Source organism: Micropterus salmoides, unplaced genomic scaffold (genome assembly GCF_014851395.1).
Source record: "Micropterus salmoides isolate LMB-PRFRI ecotype aquatic unplaced genomic scaffold, ASM1485139v1 Ms_hic_scaffold_2, whole genome shotgun sequence".
Taxonomy (NCBI): domain Eukaryota; kingdom Metazoa; phylum Chordata; class Actinopteri; order Centrarchiformes; family Centrarchidae; genus Micropterus; species Micropterus salmoides.
In genome coordinates, this window is record NW_024041150.1 from 11,560,245 (window position 1) to 11,580,505 (window position 20,261).

A 20,261-nucleotide genomic window follows, 5' to 3' on the forward strand; every position below is an offset into this window, starting at 1 on the left:
TGTAATAGTGTAGCTCTTGATACTTCCACAGGATGGCACCAAAGTAAGACATTTTTAAATCTACAGATCGCGGCTTTAGGTGACAGCTATGTTGTTTGTTGTCACTGTGAAAAAGGTGTAAGACTATTCTGTCTCAATCCACAGAAGGTATGCCATATCTGTGAAGATTCCCGACACTAAAGGCTGCAGGAGATGTAGTGTAGGTAAGTGATGCAGAATTTAGGGGATCAATAAAGTATTTCTGATTCTGATTTCCTCTACATGCTCTGTATGATTATTCAGTAATAACAACAACATTATCTCTACCTTTCTTCTCTCTCTCAGCAAGAAACCCATACACAGACAGTACATTTCTATGTGGGGCAGTTCCATCGGGCCTGGTGCTACTGTTGTGGTATGAGCCTCTGCAGAAGTTCATGCATCTAAAGGTTTGTACAGACATGTTACGCTTTACACGCTTCAACCGATAGTGGGTCTGGTTCTGCTTTTCCCCTTCCCTTTATTGTGATACCTTTTTTGTGCATGTAACAGGTTTGCAAAGTGAAAAAGCCCAAAGTCCACCCCAAAGGGAGTTCCCATCTCCCACAGAAAACTCTGCTCTGAGGTGCCTGAAAACCGCTTGTTTGTAGTCCAGGCTTTACTTCCGTAACCTATCTGCATCATGCTCGCCTAGCGGCTAGTCAGGCACGCCCTCAAAAACAGTGGAGGAGAAACACACTGAGCTGCAGCACCCACAGTGACAAGATGTTGCTCTGCTTGTGTTTGGCCACGGTTACCGGCTGAAGCGGCTTTGTTTTGGATCACACTACCTTGTATGTCGGGACCTGCCTTACTTTGCTTTTGATTGGCTAGTAGACCTTACCTAGGTACTGTGCATGTGCAACTCCCAACAAAGATCTAATAGAAGTGAGATGCTTCACTCGGTTGCTAAAATGGAGCGGTCACCACACAGGTTGAAAAGAGGTGCTGCAAAATTATGAATCAGAAAATTAGCATAATATGACCTCTTCTTTAAAATCAGCTATGGTTAAATTTGATCAGTCGCATTGTTAGTGTGATGTAACCTGACTCTTCCTCTTTGTGTTGTCATGTGTTTGACTTGAAGCACATAGCGATTAGGCTACCAGACACTCTGCCTGTATTTGAGCTGCTGGTGTTGGTGACAGATGAGTTTCCCCAGCTGTGCGTCGGGGTGAGAGACTGTAGTAATGGGAAAGGCCCAAACAGCCAACAGCTCAAGTTTGATATTATTGAGCTGAACAGCACGCCTATTTCAGCACCAGGTAGGATGGACAGCTGTGTTTTTTCCACTGCCTGCTTATAGAGCTCAGCTTAAAGCTTAAACTTAATTCTCTTTGTCTGTGCGTCTGCAGATAGTGGAGCACTCATGGCAGTACAGATAACCCAACTGGACAGAGACACTGTTCTCATCGCATTGGAAAGTAAGTCACTTCAAGCTCAACACATAAACACATAAATCCTCCAGCAATCTTTCATACTGATTCAAAATATCTCAATCTTGACGCTCATTGAACAGAAACTGTCAAGACTGTGAACCTCCGAGGGCTACCGTCCAAAGAGCTGGCTGCTGAAATGGTCTTTGACTTCCCCATTGAAACTCTAGGTAGAAACAATCATGTGAAAAATGAATGCAACTTGGTGTTCCTACTGACAGTTGGGTGACATGACATGTTTTGACAGTCTGCCTACAGGATAGTGTTCTGGCGTTCTGGAAGCATGGCCTTAAAGGGAGGAGCTTTCATTCAAATGAGGTAATTAGCTTTGACAGGCTGGTATTGAGCTGATGTCGTGTGTTTGATATAGTCAAATTCATATTTGCACTGTCTATGAAAAAATAAATTTCATCTTTATCTGCAGATAACGCAAGAAATTACAGATGAGAGTCGAGTATTCAGAGTTTTGGGAACAAACAGGTACGTTAATCTGACAACACTAATCTGACCATATCAATGTCATTCGCTTGTGGAAAAAATAGTGCTAATAGCTGTGGTACTTGTAGTAGTAAAGTAAAACAAAATAGAAGATACAAATAAGCTCAAATTTAATAAAATAAGTTTAACATGAGAATAAAAATTACAGTGCAGGCCAGATATGAATAAATAGTCACAAATTTAAAAGGCACTGGTTAGAAATGGATTTTTCCCTAAACTTTTCAGTGCCTTAAAAACCAAAAGTAGTATTTAAAAGTAAGTTATTTGATAAACAGAAAGCCATTATATCTGAGAACAGGAGCAATGTGATGCACTCTCCTGGTCTTTGTGAAGACTCTAGCAGCAGAGTTCTGAATCAGCTGCAACTGTCTGATCCATTTTTTAGAGAGACCTGCAAAGACAGCATTACAGTGGTTGATCCCGCTGATGATAAAAACATTTCTAAATCCTGCTGGAACGGAACTTATTTGATTTTTGATACGTTCTTAAGCTGATAGTAGGCTGATTTTTTATTTTACTATAATTTTGCTCTGATCGTATGACTACACCAAGAATTTTTACATCAGCGATTAAAGCTGACCACGGACTTTTAATAGTCCTTCTCTGGCGTTATTTGATTTTCAGTTTGTTTAACTGGAGGATATTTTGGCACATCCATTTTTTTATTGTAGTGATGAGAGTGGTAGCATAATGAATACAAGTAATGGTATTGAAAGTATTAATAGTACAGTAATAGTAGTTGTAGTTACTACAGTTACTAGTAAGTTGTAGTTACTACAGTAACTACAACTCTCACTACAACTACTAGTAGTTTTTTTCTCATTTCTTCAGGGACAACACAAGCCTTTTTGGGCCCCAAGCAGGGTTTCAACACCCCCATGCCAAATAAAGAAATGTGCACAGGAACTATTAACTATGATTTGTGATTACTGGAATCACTCAATGCTTCATAGCAAGTCTATGAAACTGTTAATTAAGCCCCTTTTCCAGCGCTAGTACCAGCTCAGCTCGCCTCACGTCAACTTTGGCCCACCCTCCTCTGTTTTCCATTGCAGATAGTACCCCTCAATGTAGCTGGTCGTCATAGTAACGCTGAACATAACTGCCGAGATGTAATGTTCAACGCGTGACCCACACACACCAGTTGTCTCTTGATTTAAGTTAAAGAGCTTCAACATTAAAAAATAAATAAAATCTTCCAGCTGTGTTTTCCTCTGCTGTTGTTGCTGGAGTCTCTGCTGCATTGGCTGCAGTTGTCTGTGTGACTGTGGGACCAGAGGGCTCTGTGAGCTGGTTGGCGTGAGCTTCTCCCACTGCCACTTGCAGAGATCCTCAACTCCGAAAACGTTTAAGCACATTTGCCCTCAATTTTCGTAAAACTGCCAATATTCGATATCTACACAGCTGATTTCACACCTCAAAGCTTCTCAGAAGTGGATTTAGTGATGTAGTAATTACAGTTATAGCGATGATTCTCTCTGACCAATCAGTGGTCTGCTGTGTTTTCACATCACATTTTAGTATCGCCTCAACTCAGCTCGCTTGAAAAAAAAAAAGTACAATGTAGCAGGTATAGGTACAACTTTTCCCCGATGGAAAATCCAAAAAAGGTGAGCAGAGCGAGACGAGTCGAGCTGGTACCATGTGGTAAAAAAGGGGCATCAGTGGCGGCCACTGTGGCCTAACACAAATACAAAGAAGTCATAAGCATACAACTAGCATGCTAGTTGTCAGTTACACAGCGCCAATGCCAAATTGCTGGCATTAGCTAACATTAGCCACCAAAAAAATCTTAAGCTTTGAGCCAGCTCTCTATTTCTTTGGTTGTTTGATTCATGTACCCTGGATGAGCTGTTAGACCCACCCCGCTCCTTCTGGACTTTTTACAGAGACATCATCCTTCAGAGCACACCAACAGATGACCCCTCCGCACTGAGCAACCTGTACATCCTGACTGGACATGAAAGCAGTTACTGAGAGGCACTGGATCAGCCTCTTCAAAAGTGCTGAAGAGAAACGCAGATCTGTTCTATAACCCTATGTTGGAAACATTGTCCCCATTGACTCAAGCTGTAGCAGACACCAGCGCCAACTCTCTGCTGTGTATGACAAATGTCAGTGTGGAATTCAGTTGCCTGTCCAGACTCAAACTGTAAGTTGTTGTGGAACACATGTATAAGAGACTTGTCAACTTGCTAAGTAAGTTTCTCTCTTGGGTTTTCTAATTAAAGTTGCAAAAGTCAAGATTTTCCTGTAAAAACAATTCATGTTAGCAGCCTAAATCACAGTGTGACTGCAGCAGGGAGAACAGTTCCATCCCTGTTCATTTAGATGCCATAGATCTACTGTTGTCTGTATGGACTGTAGACTGTAGATAAACACGAATATAACTTTTGTGACATTACACATACGTTTCTGAACTGACATTTTGAAGCTTTTATTTGGGTTTACTGTTTGCTGACGTCTTTGTGTGTTACTGGAACCACAACATTTGCTCAAATGGGATGACAACTGGGAGGAACCAAGGAGGGAGGAGCAAGCTGCAAACACCACAACTGAGTGTGATGAGCTGAGACTCCTGTCAATCAAACCTTAATATCCCCTTACAATTAACAATTCTCAGACTTTTTTCAGTGATTTCAGTAAAGTCTGACACCATTTTAGAGCCAGCATGTATTGACCTCTGGTGGAACTTCGGTTAGAGACAGTTTGACTTTAGTGTCACCAATCAGCCAGAGGCTTTGCCTGTTTTGGGTATATTCGCATCATTTCTCCACACAGTAATGCTGTGTTCACGTCATGTTGGAGCTTGTAAATGTGTTCATCTGTTCATGTCAACATCCAAGTTATGATTACGACTGTTAAACTCAGATTTTTGTAAAAGCTCAGAAAATTTCCAAGTTGCCACCTTATGGTACGGAAGCCAAAGTTTGTTGTTAAACCCAAATTCAATGGATAGTGCTATATTGTCAATGCACAGTATTTTTAGGCCTCACACCACCAACTCTGCAATCATAACCATCCTGAGTTGTCTAATGACGTGAACACTCCTAAGCTGTAGACCTGGTACTCCTTCTCATCTCTACCATCCATCCTACGTGACCTGAATGTGGCATATGTCACCAAGCCAAAGGACTTCTAAGTGAGTTTAATTACTTCCACCGTTTAGTGTATCGGTTAAAGGAATACTTGTTTGTTTTGAATAAGAAACATTCACCGCTATGGACTTGAAAGGTGGCTATGTAAAGTTGTAGGGAGGACAGCAGCTGTAGTCGACGTGTAATATAAAATTACCACTCATAATGAACATTTAGAAATTCACATCTGATGGTTGATACTGTATGTTGTATGAAGACAGATGAAAGAAACCTACTTTTAGACGATACATTATCTGGTTGAGGCTAGTTTAAAAAGCGGACAGGGCTTCGGCTCTATACTGTTTCCTATGAAACCACATCTCAGTGATTGTCAACTTTAATGTTACCAACAGTGTGAATCATAGGAGTGCCATAATTGCTACAGTGAACAAATTGACTGGAATTAAAAGAAATGATTAGGGCTTAACAATTTCAAGCTTATTTGCCGAAGACAAGAAAAAATTCCTGTTCTGTCAGCGAGGGCTGCGTGAGAAACGCCATCGTCAGGCTAAGCCAGTCGGAGACAAAGTAGGGCAGGTCATGCTTTCGCCATAGTAGGATTCACAATTTCACGATGAGACCAAATGTACAAATTGGTAGCAACATGCAGGAGTTGAATACGCACACAGGCACACAGTTGACTGACATCTTGGCAAACGCAATAGGGAAAAGAATAAGGAAATAATGACATTATCTAAAAATAATTTAAAAATGTATAATTTATATGCAAAAATATATTATTATTCTTTATTATTATTATTATTATTATTTATTTGTCTTTCAATTTCCACATTCTTTTATTTACATATTTATTCTTTTTTATGCCACTCCTATGACTCCATTGTAACCAAGTTGGCTCATCAAATGTATACTTACCCAACACCATGTAATTCTGAAAATCACAAATGTATTTTAAAGATTGTGAATGTGAATTTACATTATGTGTGACCGTGTTAAGAGAGCTTCAGAACTGAGAAATTTTTCAGAATATAAAGGGTCCTTCCATTGCAGCCAGTTACCCATTGGTGCCAAACACAGCTTTAACTGAACTTATACATAGGCTACATTTGATTACATGAGGTGCCATAGAAACTGAATGCAGTTAAGATGTAGCCTTCTTCTTTGACTAAAATGTAAATTCCACTACATTAGAGTGTTGTGTGTAATGCTATTTATGGTATTTATGGAAAGGGGACTATAAAAGCACTCACCTTTCCCTGAGAGATACTTGAATGACATAATATGCATATGGTTATGGCTAAGATTTTTTTATTGTGCTTGTGTATAACTTGTATATAATAATAAAGTATGCTCTTACATTATGGAGGCGTTGTAAAATGCGAAATAGAAATCTTTGTCATCATAGATTCACTTGTAATCTAAACAGAATACAAGATGTCAGAAACGGTCATAGCAGTTTACATATGTTTGGTCATCTTAACTGGGGAAACTGATACTGATGATCCTTAATAAACAAGTTATTGTACATGTGACATACAATAAACCAAAATAAACTTTCTTTTTCATTTCTGAACTGAAAGAACAGTATCTTACGATGTGATATTTTTAGTTTTTTGACTGTATGCTTTGACAGCCCTAAAGAGTTTATTACACGGAATACGGAAAGGATAGGTTTCAGCACATAAAACTTTATTGTTGTTTTTATCCTTACATGGAGTTTGTGTTGGAGTCTGTGTTTTGATGGGGGCTGGTGGGTTTGTGGTGTTAGTGGACTGCATGTTGTTAGCTGCAGTGTTGTCACTGTAGTTGGAGAGAGACTTGGAAGCGCGCACTGGGCTACATACCGACCCGGTGCCTTTACATTAAAAGCAGAATAGTGGCTGTTCCAAGCAACAGAGAAAACAGGTGTGTGCTTCATTTCTAAGTGAGGTTAGAGCCCATTGACAAAAAAGAAGTAAAAATTGGATTTATTAATAAGTGATTTCATTAAAACACTATATATAGCACCTTTAAGCTTTTCCATTAACCATTTTAAGTTTTATATTTAATGTTTACTGTTTCTTATTTCCATTGCAATATTCAATTTCATCTTTATAATTTAAGCTTTCAGTTTGAACATTTAGCTTTTGCATTTATTCTTATGTCATTCTTACTTTACATATTCAAATGATCATTTTACATTTTAAATGAGGTTTTTCAATTTCTTTGTGCTGTTTAATTTTAATTATGGCCTGATTATTCCTAGTGCTGTTGCAAAATAATTTTACAACTACATAATAATAACAAATTATTTATTTTCTATTTGGACTTATAACCAAAGATATATATTCCATACTGCTAGACAGTGCACACACTATAGTAAACCAGAAACTGTCAAACATGTACTGATAGATTGCAGCAGGTATGATGAAGAAGTACACATATTCAAATACTGTACTTAAGTTCTCTTTTGAGGTAGTTGAACTATATTTTATGCTACTTTAGTTCACTACATTTTATAGGGAGATGTTGTCATTTTTACTCATCTAAATTTATTTCAAAGCTATAGTTAGTAGTTACTTTTCAGATCAATATTCATAGGTGTCATTTACACTGGGGACGCTGGGGACATGTCCCCACCACTTTTTGAAAGAATTTGTTAAAAATACTCTGAAAAACAGCTTGCACCAAGAAATGTTAACTAACAAATGAAAATGCTTTGAGCAAGGTTCATTTGCACCATAAGAAAACATGCAATGCAATTTAAATATAGAAGAAACAAACGTGCATTGTCCAAAAAAGTAACTTAGGTATAAAAAAAAACAAGCAGCTGCATTATACAGTATTCTGTTATATTTTTATATTTATGAATTGTCCCCTGCTAGCTGAATTTTTCGTTTCCCTTTATATAAATGAAGACATTTCCACTGTAAATTGCTGCAGAATATGTCTCCAGAATGGAGGAAATTAAGTGTTTAATGCTCCAGTTTTCTGTGGGAGGACCTCCAGACCCCCACTTATATATTTCAGCATTTCATATTTCTTCAAAATAGTGTTAAAAATATTTTTGTCTTGTTCCCATGCATCGTCATGTCTCGTTACCCAAAATGTATCATAACGCCCCTAATGTGAGCCATTATGTCCCCACCACGTGACATTTGTTATTGCTCCATCTTCCGGGCCAGTAGGTTGCGGGTACGCGCCTATGAGCTGGTTTGCCATTAAAACTCAAAGACGAAGAAGAAATAATGAAGCAGGAAAAGGAAATAGAAGAAACGGTAGCAGCATCGCCATTTCGCTTTTCATTCATTGGTGTCGAGGCCTACATCGTTTTATAGGTGGGTTAGAGAGTTTAAGGTTAAAACCTGAGGTGAAAAACATTTTACGTGGGTGATGTGTAACTGTCACTGTAGGTGGGTCTAAATGTTCTCTGAAAGAACATCAGCTACTACGTCTTTAGCTAGCCGATATGTTAGCTTCCTGAATCCATAACGTTACGCCTTGATCAGCCAAACATTAGCACGCCATTAGCCCGAAATATGGACTGAAGCATTATAATTACACTATTAACTGGCTTATATAAATAACGAGCGAGCTGTTAAGACTGGCTCATCAGGCTAGTTAGCCTGTAATATAAAGTAATACACTGAGAAGACCAGCTAATAACTTTAGTGTTAGCAAGATACGTAGCTAGTACGACTTGTTAGCTGACATTAGGCTTATCTGTCTCATGTTTACCCACCTACGTTAGCACTCGCGAGAAGGTGATCTAAAGTAGACACTCAAACTAACGTATATTGGTTAAACACTTTTGTTTAACAACATTTTTGGAGAGAAAATTGTCCTAAATACGTATCATATGTAAACATGTGAACTTGCAGAGCTAGTCAACAATGTTATGTATCTACTGATAGGCCGTATTTAGCCTGAAGCTGCTAGGTGTGCCCACAGGGCTAATGCAGTGTAACGCAACAGTCCTGCTTCATGAAGGTTAGCATTTTAATTAAAACTGGAGGCTGCAGTTTGTGGTTCTGCTCTGTTGAGTTGTATTGCGTCATACTGGCAGGAGTTTCTGTTATTTTGTCCACTCCATTCATATCAATGAGGGTCGGCTAATTACAAAACCTGTGTAATGCAGTACTGTTCAGCAGCACCACAAATTACAACCTCCAAAATGAGCATGCAGTTTAATCAATGCCTCTGTAAAACACTGACACAAATTTCATGAAGGGAGGATTTATAGCAGGTTGGCTGTTTTATTAGACCGCATTAGATTTAGCTAGGTGTACCTAATAAACTTGCATCTGAGTGTATTTATTATTTGCATCGCGGTGGGGATGACTCTCCCATCCTTACAGTAATCGTCAAATATTGGTTGTGGTTATACAGTAGTAATTGACATCTTTTTCTGAATCTTCTAGGATACACAGAACTCCATCATGGTGAAAATTTTTATTGGCAACCTTGCCTGCAATACCACACCTGAGGAGCTGCGTGAACTCTTCGAGAAGTATGGCAAGGTCTCAGAATGTGACATTGTCAAAAACTATGGTTTTGTACACATGAACAGCATGTCTGAAGCGGAGGAGGCCATTCAGAACCTCCACCAGTACGAGTTGAATGGTTGGCGCATCAATGTGGAGATAAGCAAAGGGAGGCCCAAGTCCACCACCAAGCTACACGTCAGCAACCTTGGGGAGGGGGTCACCAGTGATGTTCTGCGGGCCAAGTTTGAAGACTTTGGCCCGGTAGTTGAGTGTGACATAGTGAAGGACTACGCCTTTGTTCACATGGAGCGAATGGAGGATGCCATGGATGCAATCGATAAGCTGGACAACACAGCCTTCAAAGGTGAACTCTTGGGCAGGATAGAGCTAGTTTGCTGTTTATAGATACCAATTTGGATTCTGTTCTGCCGCCATAAAGCTCTCGTGACAAGTAAAATCCACTAGCTGATATTTTTCCACATTAGTTGACAAGGTGGACTGAAAGTAATCACTTGTAGGTTTGGCTATTTCTCTGGCATAAAATCACTTGCACCTGGCGCGGCAAGTTATTTCGCTTGGCTCAGAGGTTGCCGGTCAAATGCATTGAACGTGTTTTATAGTCGATAAGAACCTTTTCGTGTCAGATCCCTACGGTCTCATGCGTGTCTTCTCTCTCCTTACAAGGCAAGCTGATGAGCGTACAGCTGTCCACCAGTCGGCTTCGCACTGCCCCAGGAATGGGAGATCATACCGGCTGCTATGTCTGCGGGAAACATGGTCATTGGTCGAAAGACTGTCCTGTCAGTCGGAACGGTAGCCACGGTGACGGCACAAGAGGTCGCAGCAGCCGGGACCTTCCACGCGGGCCCCCAGGTTATGGCAGGGGCGGCTACGGGATGGCCTCACCTCCACCAGCTGATTACATGGGAGGCTCTGCGTATAGTCGGGCTAGTTACGTAGGTGGGTTCCCGCCTCCCCCACGTAGGCTTAGCAGCTACAGCTCTGAGCTGGGGGATAGGTACGGCAGCAGAGCAGCAGGCTCCTATGCTGAGAGGCCATCAGCTTATGATCAGGAACGTCTCTATAGTAGTGTTGACTATTATGAGAAGTACAGAGCTCGCCCTTATGGCTCAAGTTATTTCGAGGATCGTCGCATGTCCTATATCCCCCCTCCCCCACCTCCCCCTTCCTCCCTCTCAAAGGTCTCGTCCAGTGTAGATCCATATGACCGTCGTCCACTGCCTCCATCTTCATCAGCCGCAGCAGCTGCTGCATACTATGCACGAGACCGCAGCCCGATCAGACGAGTACCAGTCTCCTCAGCAGGCTACGCCTACGAGCGAACACGGCTGTCACCGGTATCAGCTTCCAGGAGCTCCTATGCTGTGTCACGACCCAAGGATCATTATGCGCCACGCTATGCGCCTTACTAAAGCCATGGTGCCAAGGTGAGCAACAACAGTAAACAAAGTACGACATTTGAACAGTGCGAGATTTTACTGTAAAACGCTACTGGTCAGTGGGCACTGGGATCTCGAAATCCGTTGTAACGGATTTTTTTACGGTACTGAATACTTTGAAGCTGTGTTGCGGATAATGGAAGCTTAAACCCTGTTTCTGAAAAGGGAATGCTTTGCTCTTTTCCTAGGTCTGTTTGTGAACTGCAGGAGTTAACCTTTGCTTCAAACTACACGATTCCATCTGTCGGTGTGACGTACGGCAAAGCATATGAGATGCTGAAATTAAGACTGGAAATTGTGTTGGCATCTTCCAGGCATCTGAGATGCCAGTAGCCTGCAGATGAATTGTCCTTTCAGTTCCATTCACATAACCTGTTTTCAATAAGGATGATTTGCAAACTACACAGTTTGACACTTATGATGTATAAAACAATAATTTGCTTACTTGCTCTGCAGGTTTTCTGTTCAGTTTTTAGCCTCGTCTTTTTTACCTGTTTTTCTTCCTCACATGAAGCAAATTGTTATATTCAGAAAATGTTTGGCTTCTGTTTATGTAATTTAGAGGAAGTGTTCTTGTTTTATCAATATATGAACATTTATCTTCCTTTTTGAATGGGATGAGCGTTAACCCATGGTGTATGAGTTGCTAGTAATGCAGAAGAATCGTATTTTACTCTTAGACACACGTCTGACATGATCAGAGATACTTATAGGGATGTGGACATGTTTTTTTTTTTTTATCAAAAATTATCATTGGTGCCCAACAATATGCTGCAGAGGTCCATGACTCATCAGGAATATTTAATGACATTTAAAGCAAGTAGTTTACACTGAGAAAGGTTCTTTCTTTCATACTTGAAAGGTAGAGAAACACAGGGTTGGGTGGGAAAGAAAACCTGCAGGCTCTTTGACCTCTGTGGCGCGTGAATAAACTCACACTGAAGAAGACAATAGAGAAATGAATCTATATCCATGAAACTGACCTAGCTGACTGACAGTCAGCATACAGATTCACACTTTGAGGTAGAATCTAAGGAAAGACAATCTCAAACATTCCAATCTCAATCTTTCTAATTTGAATGTGTCTACAAAAGTTAAAATTGGCAAATTTTACAACACTGAATGAGATGTCTACAGATCTTAAGTCCAAAGTCTTGAAATAAAAGTGTCGTTGAGTGACACTTAATAAGAATGTTGGCTGACATGCACTATGCAACTAAGTAACATTGTGACATGTGTATTCTTCCCTCTGACAATGTTGCACGCTTTCCCCCGCAGCTGATAACAGAACCCATCATGTCTTGAATTTTAGTCAGGGATGGACGTTCATTATATCCATATAACGGCATAAGCAGAAAATGTGAGGCAGGACTCAGGGCTTGGGCTGTGTAAGTCGTGAGGTACTTGTGTTTTGTTGAAGGTGCCTTTGTTTTGCATATTGGTGGATTTGAAGTTTGTATTTTTCATACTAGCTGTAAAAGTACCAGCATACATAAAAAATCTAAAATGAATATGATTTTTTTAATAAAGCCAAACTTATTTTGGTGACATTCAGTTCTTTGTATTGGTTTGACATTGGTTGAAGGTGCAATGGAAAACTTGAGCATGAGGATTATGGGAATTTTAAGGGCATTAAACTCTGTCACCTGTAATGTTTTTTCCAAGACTATTAGAAGTGAGCAATATGGATAAAATCTAATTTCACTAGATATTTTTTAAAATAATGTCGGTTATGTACACGCCTCAGAATCATCAAATTCAGGTGTATAAAATCAACACTTAGGCATGTAGACCGGGTTCTACAAACATTTGTGAAAGAACGGGTCGCTCTCAGGAGCTCAGTGAAGTCAAGCTTGGTACTGTGATAGATGATTATACGAAGTGGAAGCAATTGGGAACAACAGAAACTCAGTCACGCAGTGGTAGGCCACATAAAATCCGTGAGCAGGGTCAGTGCATGCTGAGCACAGCGCGCAGTCGTCACCAACTTTCTGCAGAGTCAACAGCTACAGACCTCCAAACGTCGTGTGGCCTTCAGATTAGCTCAAGAACAGTGCGTAGAGAGCTTCATGGAATGGGTTTCCATGGTCGAGTAGCTGCATCCAAGCCTTACATCACCAAGTGCAAAGCAAAGCGTCTGATTCAGTGGTGTAAAGCACGCTGCCACTGGATACTAGAGCAGTGGAGACGAGTTCTCTGGAGTGACGAATCACACTTCTCTGTCTTGCAATCCGATGAACGAGTCTGGGTTTGGCTATTGCCAGGAGAACGGTACTTGCCTGATTGCATTGTGCCAAGTGTAATGTTGGAGAAGGGGGGATCATGGTGGGTTGTTTTTCAGGGGTTGGGCTTGGCCCCTTAGTTCCACTGACAGGAACTGTTAATGCTTCAGCATACCAAGACATTTGGGACAATTTCATGCTCCCAACTTTGTGGAAACAGTTTGGGGAAGGCCCCTTCCTGTTCCAAGATGACTGCGAACCAGTGCACAAAGCAAGGTCCATAAAGACATAGATGAGCGAGTTTGGTGTGGAGAACTTGACTGGCCTGTACGGAGTCCTGAACTCAACCCAATAGAACACCTTTGGATTGAATTAGAGCGGAGACTGCGAGCCAGGTCTTTTTGTACAACCTCACAAATGTGCTTCTAGAAGAATGGTCACAAATTCACATGAACACACTCAACCTTGTGGAAAGCCTTCCCAGAAGAGCTGAAGCTGTTATAGCTGCAAAGGGTGGGCCAACTCCATATTAAACCCTAAGGAGTAGGAATGGAATGTCATTAACCTTAATGTGTATGTAAAGGCAGGAGACCCAAACTTTTGGAAATATTGAGATGAAGTTTGACAGAATGTATCATCAGACCCCCTAATCTATAGAAGTACCAACCTGCGGGTTGGGACCCCTCCAAGGGGTCATAAGAAAAGTATTGTGTCAAACATTTATATAACATTTGTCATGTCTTTAATTTCATTGCTTCATTTAAAGGAGTCACAGCACGATAGGTTGGGACCAGCGGTAAAACACATTTTCAGATAATAGAAAAAAATGCTTAATGTTGGAAAGTTGTCAGACTTTACAACAATAAATATTGAAGAGCATAACATGATGGTCAGTCATGTTTTCAAGACCTACCCAAGTCCTGAAAATGCTAATTATGTCTCTCTTACTAGACAGAACTTTCATTGGTCATGTTAACATGTACTGTTTTCATAAAGGAGTAGATGTTCTAAGACCGTTTATTTAGGCCTAAATTTAAGGTTTAAGGCCGGTTTAAGTATTAGAAAATATACTGTTAAGAGCAGGGTTCGAGTTATAATCTGAGCTTCGTGGAGGTCTCTAGGATGCATTATAAAGTCAATAATACTGAACAAACAAGCAGCAGTCAATAAAGAGTACAATCGAGTTCATGTTCGCGGACTCAACCTATTCAGTGAAAACTGCGCAGTTATAGTACTAATTACAACGAAAAACACATTATTTGTGATTTATAATAATGGTTGTTGATAAATGAATTAGTGACCCCCACAGATGCATGATTTTACTGCTTCCATGGGAGCTCAGACCCTCCTTATGGGCTCCCACGTAACTCGAACCCTGCTTAAGAGTTATTTTTCATTATTTAACTTACTTAACTGCGTGAAGATGACGTGTATACATAAGGTATGTTTATAAGCAAGATCATAATTAAGGGATCATTTTTTCTCCATCTACACTAACATTAATGAACTTGATTTCTTTGTGAGATTAAAGCCCCCCAAAAGTTTACCCTAATATTCGTGATAAGGGAACCAACCCTCTAGTTCAGTTTGCTTAATTTCTGTCGTTGGTTTCCTTTTTTGTCCCTCGTCGCATTATGATGGCATGGCATTTAGCGCTGTGAGTTAGTCCGGCCCAAGCATAGACTGTAGATGAAAAGATCCCAAGACGTGCTAACCGAGCTAGCTGTAGGGCCTACGTCTTTGCTATGGTGTTCGCCTGGTCACGAGCTGGTAATGTAACGTTAACGTCAGTCTGGAAAGCGGCAGTCGTCATTTTATTCTCCGAGGGTCGAGACGCACACTGCAGCTTTCAAAGGTAAGATTAAACTAGTTTATCACAAAATGGGCAGAAATGGAAAGATACGTTTGTTCTCCAAATAGCCAATACTCTACAGTTACTAACGTTACTAAGGCCTACAACCAAAAGGGGTTGTGCATGTTAAGTTAAATGTGTGGATACGCTAAGCAGGCTAACGTTAGCTAACGTTATAATGAGAGCAGCGTGTTAAGTTAAAGCATCGTAAAACCGTGTAGAAGCATGTTACGTAGTATTATTACCGACTAAAACCAACCACAATGATCTATACGTATCGACTGTTTTGGCACTATTGTGGTCCGCTAACTTAGTTAACTTTACTTTGGTTAGATCTGCAGCCCACGGAAGGAAGCTGTAGAGCCGCGATGTGGGTGTGCGACTTCAAGTAACGTTATGACATAACGTAACGTTACATTAGCGAGGCCTATAGTGACCAGTCAACTACAAACAATCTAAATCTGCGCTGTTCTGCCTACGATCCTAGCTAAACATAAGCAGTCCATTCAGTCAAACAGATCACAGGCCTGCTGTGTTTAGCTAGCACAAAGATTCAGAGTCCTCTTAATTTACTGCTGCACCAAGAGCCCACAACATCGCTTTCGCTACCAACCGCTGGAAAGTTAATGTAATGAACGTTTAAACTGTTTACTGTATCACTGGCAAAGGACAACATTTCCCTCCGATGAATTACGTCACTCCTCTAACAACCACAGATATTAAGTTATTCGAAGATGCAGGGCGTCTCATCATAGTGGCAGGATTACAGTCATTTCTAAAATATTTGACAGATTTTCCAGTGCTAAAGTTTTGCCCCGTCATTTATGTACATTGTTGCATGCACTGCTCCTCATATCGATGGGTTGAATGCATTACCACATTATTTGGAGACTTGTGATGACCCCCGCCAACTTGAGGATAAGTGTTATTTCCAGCCACAGCAGCTCTGGGCTTCCTATTTGCATCACGATATGTTCGTGTGTATTTATGGGATGAAAATTGAAGTTGGTGTGTTTATCATTTGGACTGGTGAAATGAATGATTTGAAGATTCATCATACACTCAACTCAAAGAAATATTGTTTTGCCACTGGCATATTTTGTGTAGTGATTTGGAAAATGAGTTTACATTTAAACCTAGCTTCAAGGAGAAAAAGAACAGCAGTTGAAGAAATATAAAAAATAGTCTTATTTAAGTGCCCTTGTAGAATTTTTTTTTTTTTTTTTTTTGTGGTAAAACAAAGTATGTTAAGGTGTGTCGCTGTGCCCATGATGTGATCGGCACAGTATTGGATATGTGAGACTGATCAGCCGTGGCAGATCGATAATTCATCTCTATAACACACTAAATTAGGTTGCTTGGTTTAGGTTAAGTGTACATACATGTACGATACCACTGTGTATTACAGTAGGACGCAGCTACTCAAATAGTAACACTTCAGTTGAATTGTCTGTTCTGTTAAGTAGGGAGAGAAGATTTTCCTAAGCTGAAATACAGAGGCAAACTGTAGCTTTGTTTTGTGTCAAACTTTTGTTGAACAATTGGACCACCAAATCTGTCATGGTGAATCAAATAGACTCAGGATATTGTCACTGTTCAGTGGTTATCCACTGATCATTCATTGTTAGCAGGGTTCGTCACACCAAAGGAGTATCTCAGTGCAAGTTGCAGTCGCCTTGAGAATACATGCAAATGAATCAAGTATTAAAAATGAGAGTAATGGTAATTTGCATTAAGGTTAAATCAAATGGTCACAGTTTTAATTGCATCAGTAGACTTGTTGTACCAATAATTTTGGTTTCTTCTCCTCCCTTAGTGACGTGGACACTCCACAATGGTGAAAATATTCATCGGGAACCTGTCACCAGACACTACGTCAGATGAACTTCGCTCTCTCTTCTCCCAATATGGAAAGATTGCAGAATGCACCATTGTCAAGAACTTTGGCTTTGTGCATATGGATGACAAAGCGGAAGCAGAAGAAGCCATCCGCAATCTCCATCATTATGAGCTAAACGGCCAGCCCATGAATGTTGAATTGAGCCGTGGCAAGTCAAAAGGATCCACTAAACTGCATGTTGGCAACATTGCCTGTACCAACCAGGAGCTGAGGGCCAGGTTTGAGGAGTTTGGCGCTGTGTTGGAGTGTGACATAGTAAAAAACTATGCTTTTGTTCACATGGAGCGAATGGAGGATGCCATGGAGGCCATTAATCAGTTAGACAACACAGCTTTTAAAGGTGAACTCTTGGGCTGGGCTTAATGGGGAGTTAACCTTTATATTAAAGATATAGCATCAGGACTATTTAATGATGTTCTTGTGAATTAATAGGTAAATTATGGCTGCACCCCAGGTGAGTAAAAAGAAAAAGATGAAGGGATAACGGTAAGCTTAAGAAAGTAAGGCAGTCCTGAATACTTATTATTTTAAAGCTGGTATCCGTAATGTGATTGGTAATACCTATCATCTGTAAAGTGGACGGCACCAACTGAAATTGTGACTTGTCAGATCCCACCTGTTCTGGTAGATAATGCAGGTACAGTCATTTTAATTATATATTTTTTTTTAAGCAAAGCCAACTGCATGGCCCATTAAGGGCTGGATAAACATTGAACTGGATGTGCATGCAGTTGTGTTTATACTTAATTTAGTTTTTACACACAGTTTTGGTCACGCATGTATTATCACTCATACATTATGGGCTGCACGGTCCGCGCGAACCCTCGGAAACATGGGCACATGACCAAATTTTCGTCACACGGACCCTCGTAGCTACACAGACACGGGAAGTATCATTTGAGCTGTCAAACCTTGCTGACTTATTTCAAGTTTAGCTCTAGCTGATTGCAATCGCAAGCTCACGTGTAACCTTCCATGAAGACTTCTTTGCTGTAGTATGTACATCATTTGAGTTATGTTTTGCCACTGCAGGGGGAAAACCTGTGGAAAGTTACGGATTTCAGCTTTAAGAACTTTTTAATGCTCAAATCAAATGCCATGTCTTATTGCTATTTTTATAATTAAGAGACTTTTGTATGCCAGGCAGAAAATGTCTAATATATTATCTAGAATAAATGCAGGCATAAGTCCTCATTGAGTCTTTTCTTTTTAAGGCAAACTGATGAGCGTGAAGCTTTCGACTAGCCGCCTGCGTACTGCGCCGGGAATGGGAGACAGATCGGGTTGTTATCGTTGCGGGCAGGAAGGCCACTGGTCCAAAGAATGTCCTCTAGACCAAAATGGCTACCACAGAAACGGCTCAGAGCCAAAGTCTGATGGATACGATCCCTCGAGATTTGGCGGGCGTGGTCACAACAGGGGTTATCATCTGGACTTCAGTGGCGATCCAGATTATGGCGATGGCTATGCTCCTGTACATGGCTTTTCCCGGGGTTCTGGTCACAGCAGCAGCATGGCAGGGTACAGACGGGGTGCAGGCTACGAGAGTGCAATGAGATACGGGCCGCACCCAGGTTACGGCATAAGCGCTGTTGCTGAACATAGCATGGCTCGGATGTACGGCAGCGAGGCGGCATACAGGGGCAACGGCTCACTCTATGGCGCGGTACCACCCTACCCGATGCGACGGTCGCCTTACGAGGAAAGAGATCCGTACGGGGTCGTGGACTACTATGAGAAGTACAGGGCCAATTCTTACGGAGGCAGTTATTTCGAGGAACGTCGCGCTGTCCCCTTGCCTGCTCCATCAACCTCCTCCTCCACAGCTTTAATGAGGGAACGTCTGCCCCCCTCTAGCCTCGACCCATACGAGTGCCCTCCCCTTCCTCCTCCACCAGCCCCAGTCTCCTCATACTACGCACGTGACCGGAGTCCGATTCGGAGAGTCCCTGCCGAGGCAGAAGGATATACATATGAGCGTTCGCGCCTTTCCCCGGTGCCCGCCCACCCAAGAAGTTCTACCTATGACCATCCGCGGGATTCCGGCGCTGAACGGGCACGATATACATACTAATCCTTGTCCATACAGCAAGGTGAGAGCTGTCTGACATTTACTGGATAGCGTAGCCGAAGTGCCATTGAAATCACTGATGATCTCATTGGTTATTTTAAAAGCAAAAGTGAAGCCTCTGTATGTGAGGCGTGTGGGTAGTAAGAATAAGATAATTGGCGCAGTTCTGAAACGGCTTAGCCCACGTGTGCAAGTGCAGGAACTGGGTTTATCTACAACCTGGTGGACGTCTATTCATTATACTGTAACAACTCTTTTCCCCCTCTCAAAGTAGCTATATGGTCATACAATTTAGACTTAATTATTAGGAACAAATTAAATTAGTGCATGGTGCATGTTTTAAAGGTGAGTCATAGGGTTATGTTGATAAACGTTTGTGTTACTGTGTGCATTTTAGTGTATTTGTGTAAGTTCATGTTGTTACTGCATATGTGAAGCAATGGCAACACAAATATGGATTTGTATGCTTCATCACCTACATTGTTTAACCTGTTGACTTTAATGTCACACCTGTACCAAATATGGATCTGCACACTGTTTATATATATATATATATAAAAAACAAAAAACAAAAACACTTCTGTATTTGGGTTATATCAAACCTTTTTATGAATTTAAGTTGAACTTTTTGTCAAGGTGCATCGTAATCATGTTGTTTATTTGTCAGTAGGGACATTACTTATACTAACTAGCCTAGATTGTCATTGCTGTGATAAATATGAGGCATCACATCTTGAACATACGTTGTAGTTTTATAATTAAAATGACCTCAATGGCCTATGCTGTGTAACTATTGGGTTAAAATTAAAACCTGTTTGTCTGAAGATTGTCCTGTGTGTTTGTTGAGTCATCTGGTATACTGTCAAATGGCATTCGCATCAAGTGCAAGAATCAAAGAAAATAAAAGTCTGAGGTTGATCACATGAAAATGAACCTATGGGAAATCACTTAATTTCCCCAAAAAAGAAATGTCCCACAAATGCAGTTTGTGCTTCTGACATCAGTCCTGGATCATAGCAACTCTGAAGTGTAGGAAGAAATGATTTAATAGGGTGACACATGCAGTACAGCAGTTTAGCATGCACCATAAATGTCTTACATAAACAAGGTGGACTCAGGAAAAACTACAGGTGCTGGATCAAAAGGCAAGCAAAAGACAAGAATCGGGTTAAAGAGCTGCTTGCTGTATTACATGTATTACTCATTTGGGTGTCAAACTGAATAGCTATTTCAGCATTCA

The 20,261-nt window shown here is 40.8% G+C and overlaps 3 protein-coding genes across 8 annotated transcripts in view; all 3 read left to right on the forward strand.

Annotated features, from left to right (window-relative positions):
* Positions 1-6,629, forward strand: part of map4k2 (mitogen-activated protein kinase kinase kinase kinase 2) — a 41,871-nt gene extending 35,242 nt beyond the window's left edge. For all 5 annotated transcript variants that reach the window (XM_038730733.1, XM_038730736.1, XM_038730735.1 and 2 more), the window contains 8 exons: positions 145-203; positions 325-428; positions 1,106-1,283; positions 1,374-1,442; positions 1,538-1,624; positions 1,702-1,772; positions 1,879-1,934; positions 3,842-6,629. In XM_038730733.1, the coding sequence (XP_038586661.1) occupies positions 145-203; positions 325-428; positions 1,106-1,283; positions 1,374-1,442; positions 1,538-1,624; positions 1,702-1,772; positions 1,879-1,934; positions 3,842-3,929 (712 nt within the window). In that variant the 3' untranslated portion in view covers positions 3,930-6,629. The remainder of the gene's footprint in view (positions 1-144; positions 204-324; positions 429-1,105; positions 1,284-1,373; positions 1,443-1,537; positions 1,625-1,701; positions 1,773-1,878; positions 1,935-3,841) is intronic.
* A 1,593-nt stretch (positions 6,630-8,222) lies between these two features.
* LOC119911803 (RNA-binding protein 4.1-like) lies at positions 8,223-12,530 on the forward strand. Its single transcript, XM_038730740.1, has 4 exons — positions 8,223-8,367; positions 9,451-9,880; positions 10,201-10,964; positions 11,165-12,530. The coding sequence occupies exons 2-3, from the start codon at positions 9,469-9,471 to the stop codon at positions 10,947-10,949; spliced, it is 1,161 nt and encodes a 386-aa protein (XP_038586668.1). The 5' UTR covers positions 8,223-8,367; positions 9,451-9,468; the 3' UTR covers positions 10,950-10,964; positions 11,165-12,530.
* A 2,280-nt stretch (positions 12,531-14,810) lies between these two features.
* LOC119911802 (RNA-binding protein 4.1-like) lies at positions 14,811-19,845 on the forward strand. Of its 2 annotated transcripts, XM_038730738.1 has the most exons (3): positions 14,832-15,053; positions 16,867-17,290; positions 18,165-19,845. In XM_038730738.1, the coding sequence occupies exons 2-3, from the start codon at positions 16,885-16,887 to the stop codon at positions 19,022-19,024; spliced, it is 1,266 nt and encodes a 421-aa protein (XP_038586666.1). In that variant the 5' UTR covers positions 14,832-15,053; positions 16,867-16,884; the 3' UTR covers positions 19,025-19,845. The 2 variants fall into 2 exon arrangements, with proteins under 2 accessions (XP_038586667.1, XP_038586666.1); XM_038730739.1 differs by having other exon boundaries at positions 14,811-15,053; positions 16,867-18,307.
* The last annotated feature ends 416 nt before the right edge of the window (positions 19,846-20,261 follow it).

Bases quoted from the DNA above. Each gene is read 5' to 3' on its own strand.
- LOC119911802 (XM_038730738.1), top strand. From the start codon at position 16,885: ATGGTGAAAATATTCATCGGGAACCTGTCACCAGACACTACGTCAGAT. The intron at 17,291-18,164 runs GTGAACTCTTGG...TTTCTTTTTAAG, and splicing joins AGACAACACAGCTTTTAAAG to GCAAACTGATGAGCGTGAAG.
- LOC119911803 (XM_038730740.1), top strand. From the start codon at position 9,469: ATGGTGAAAATTTTTATTGGCAACCTTGCCTGCAATACCACACCTGAG. The intron at 9,881-10,200 runs GTGAACTCTTGG...TCTCCTTACAAG, and splicing joins GGACAACACAGCCTTCAAAG to GCAAGCTGATGAGCGTACAG.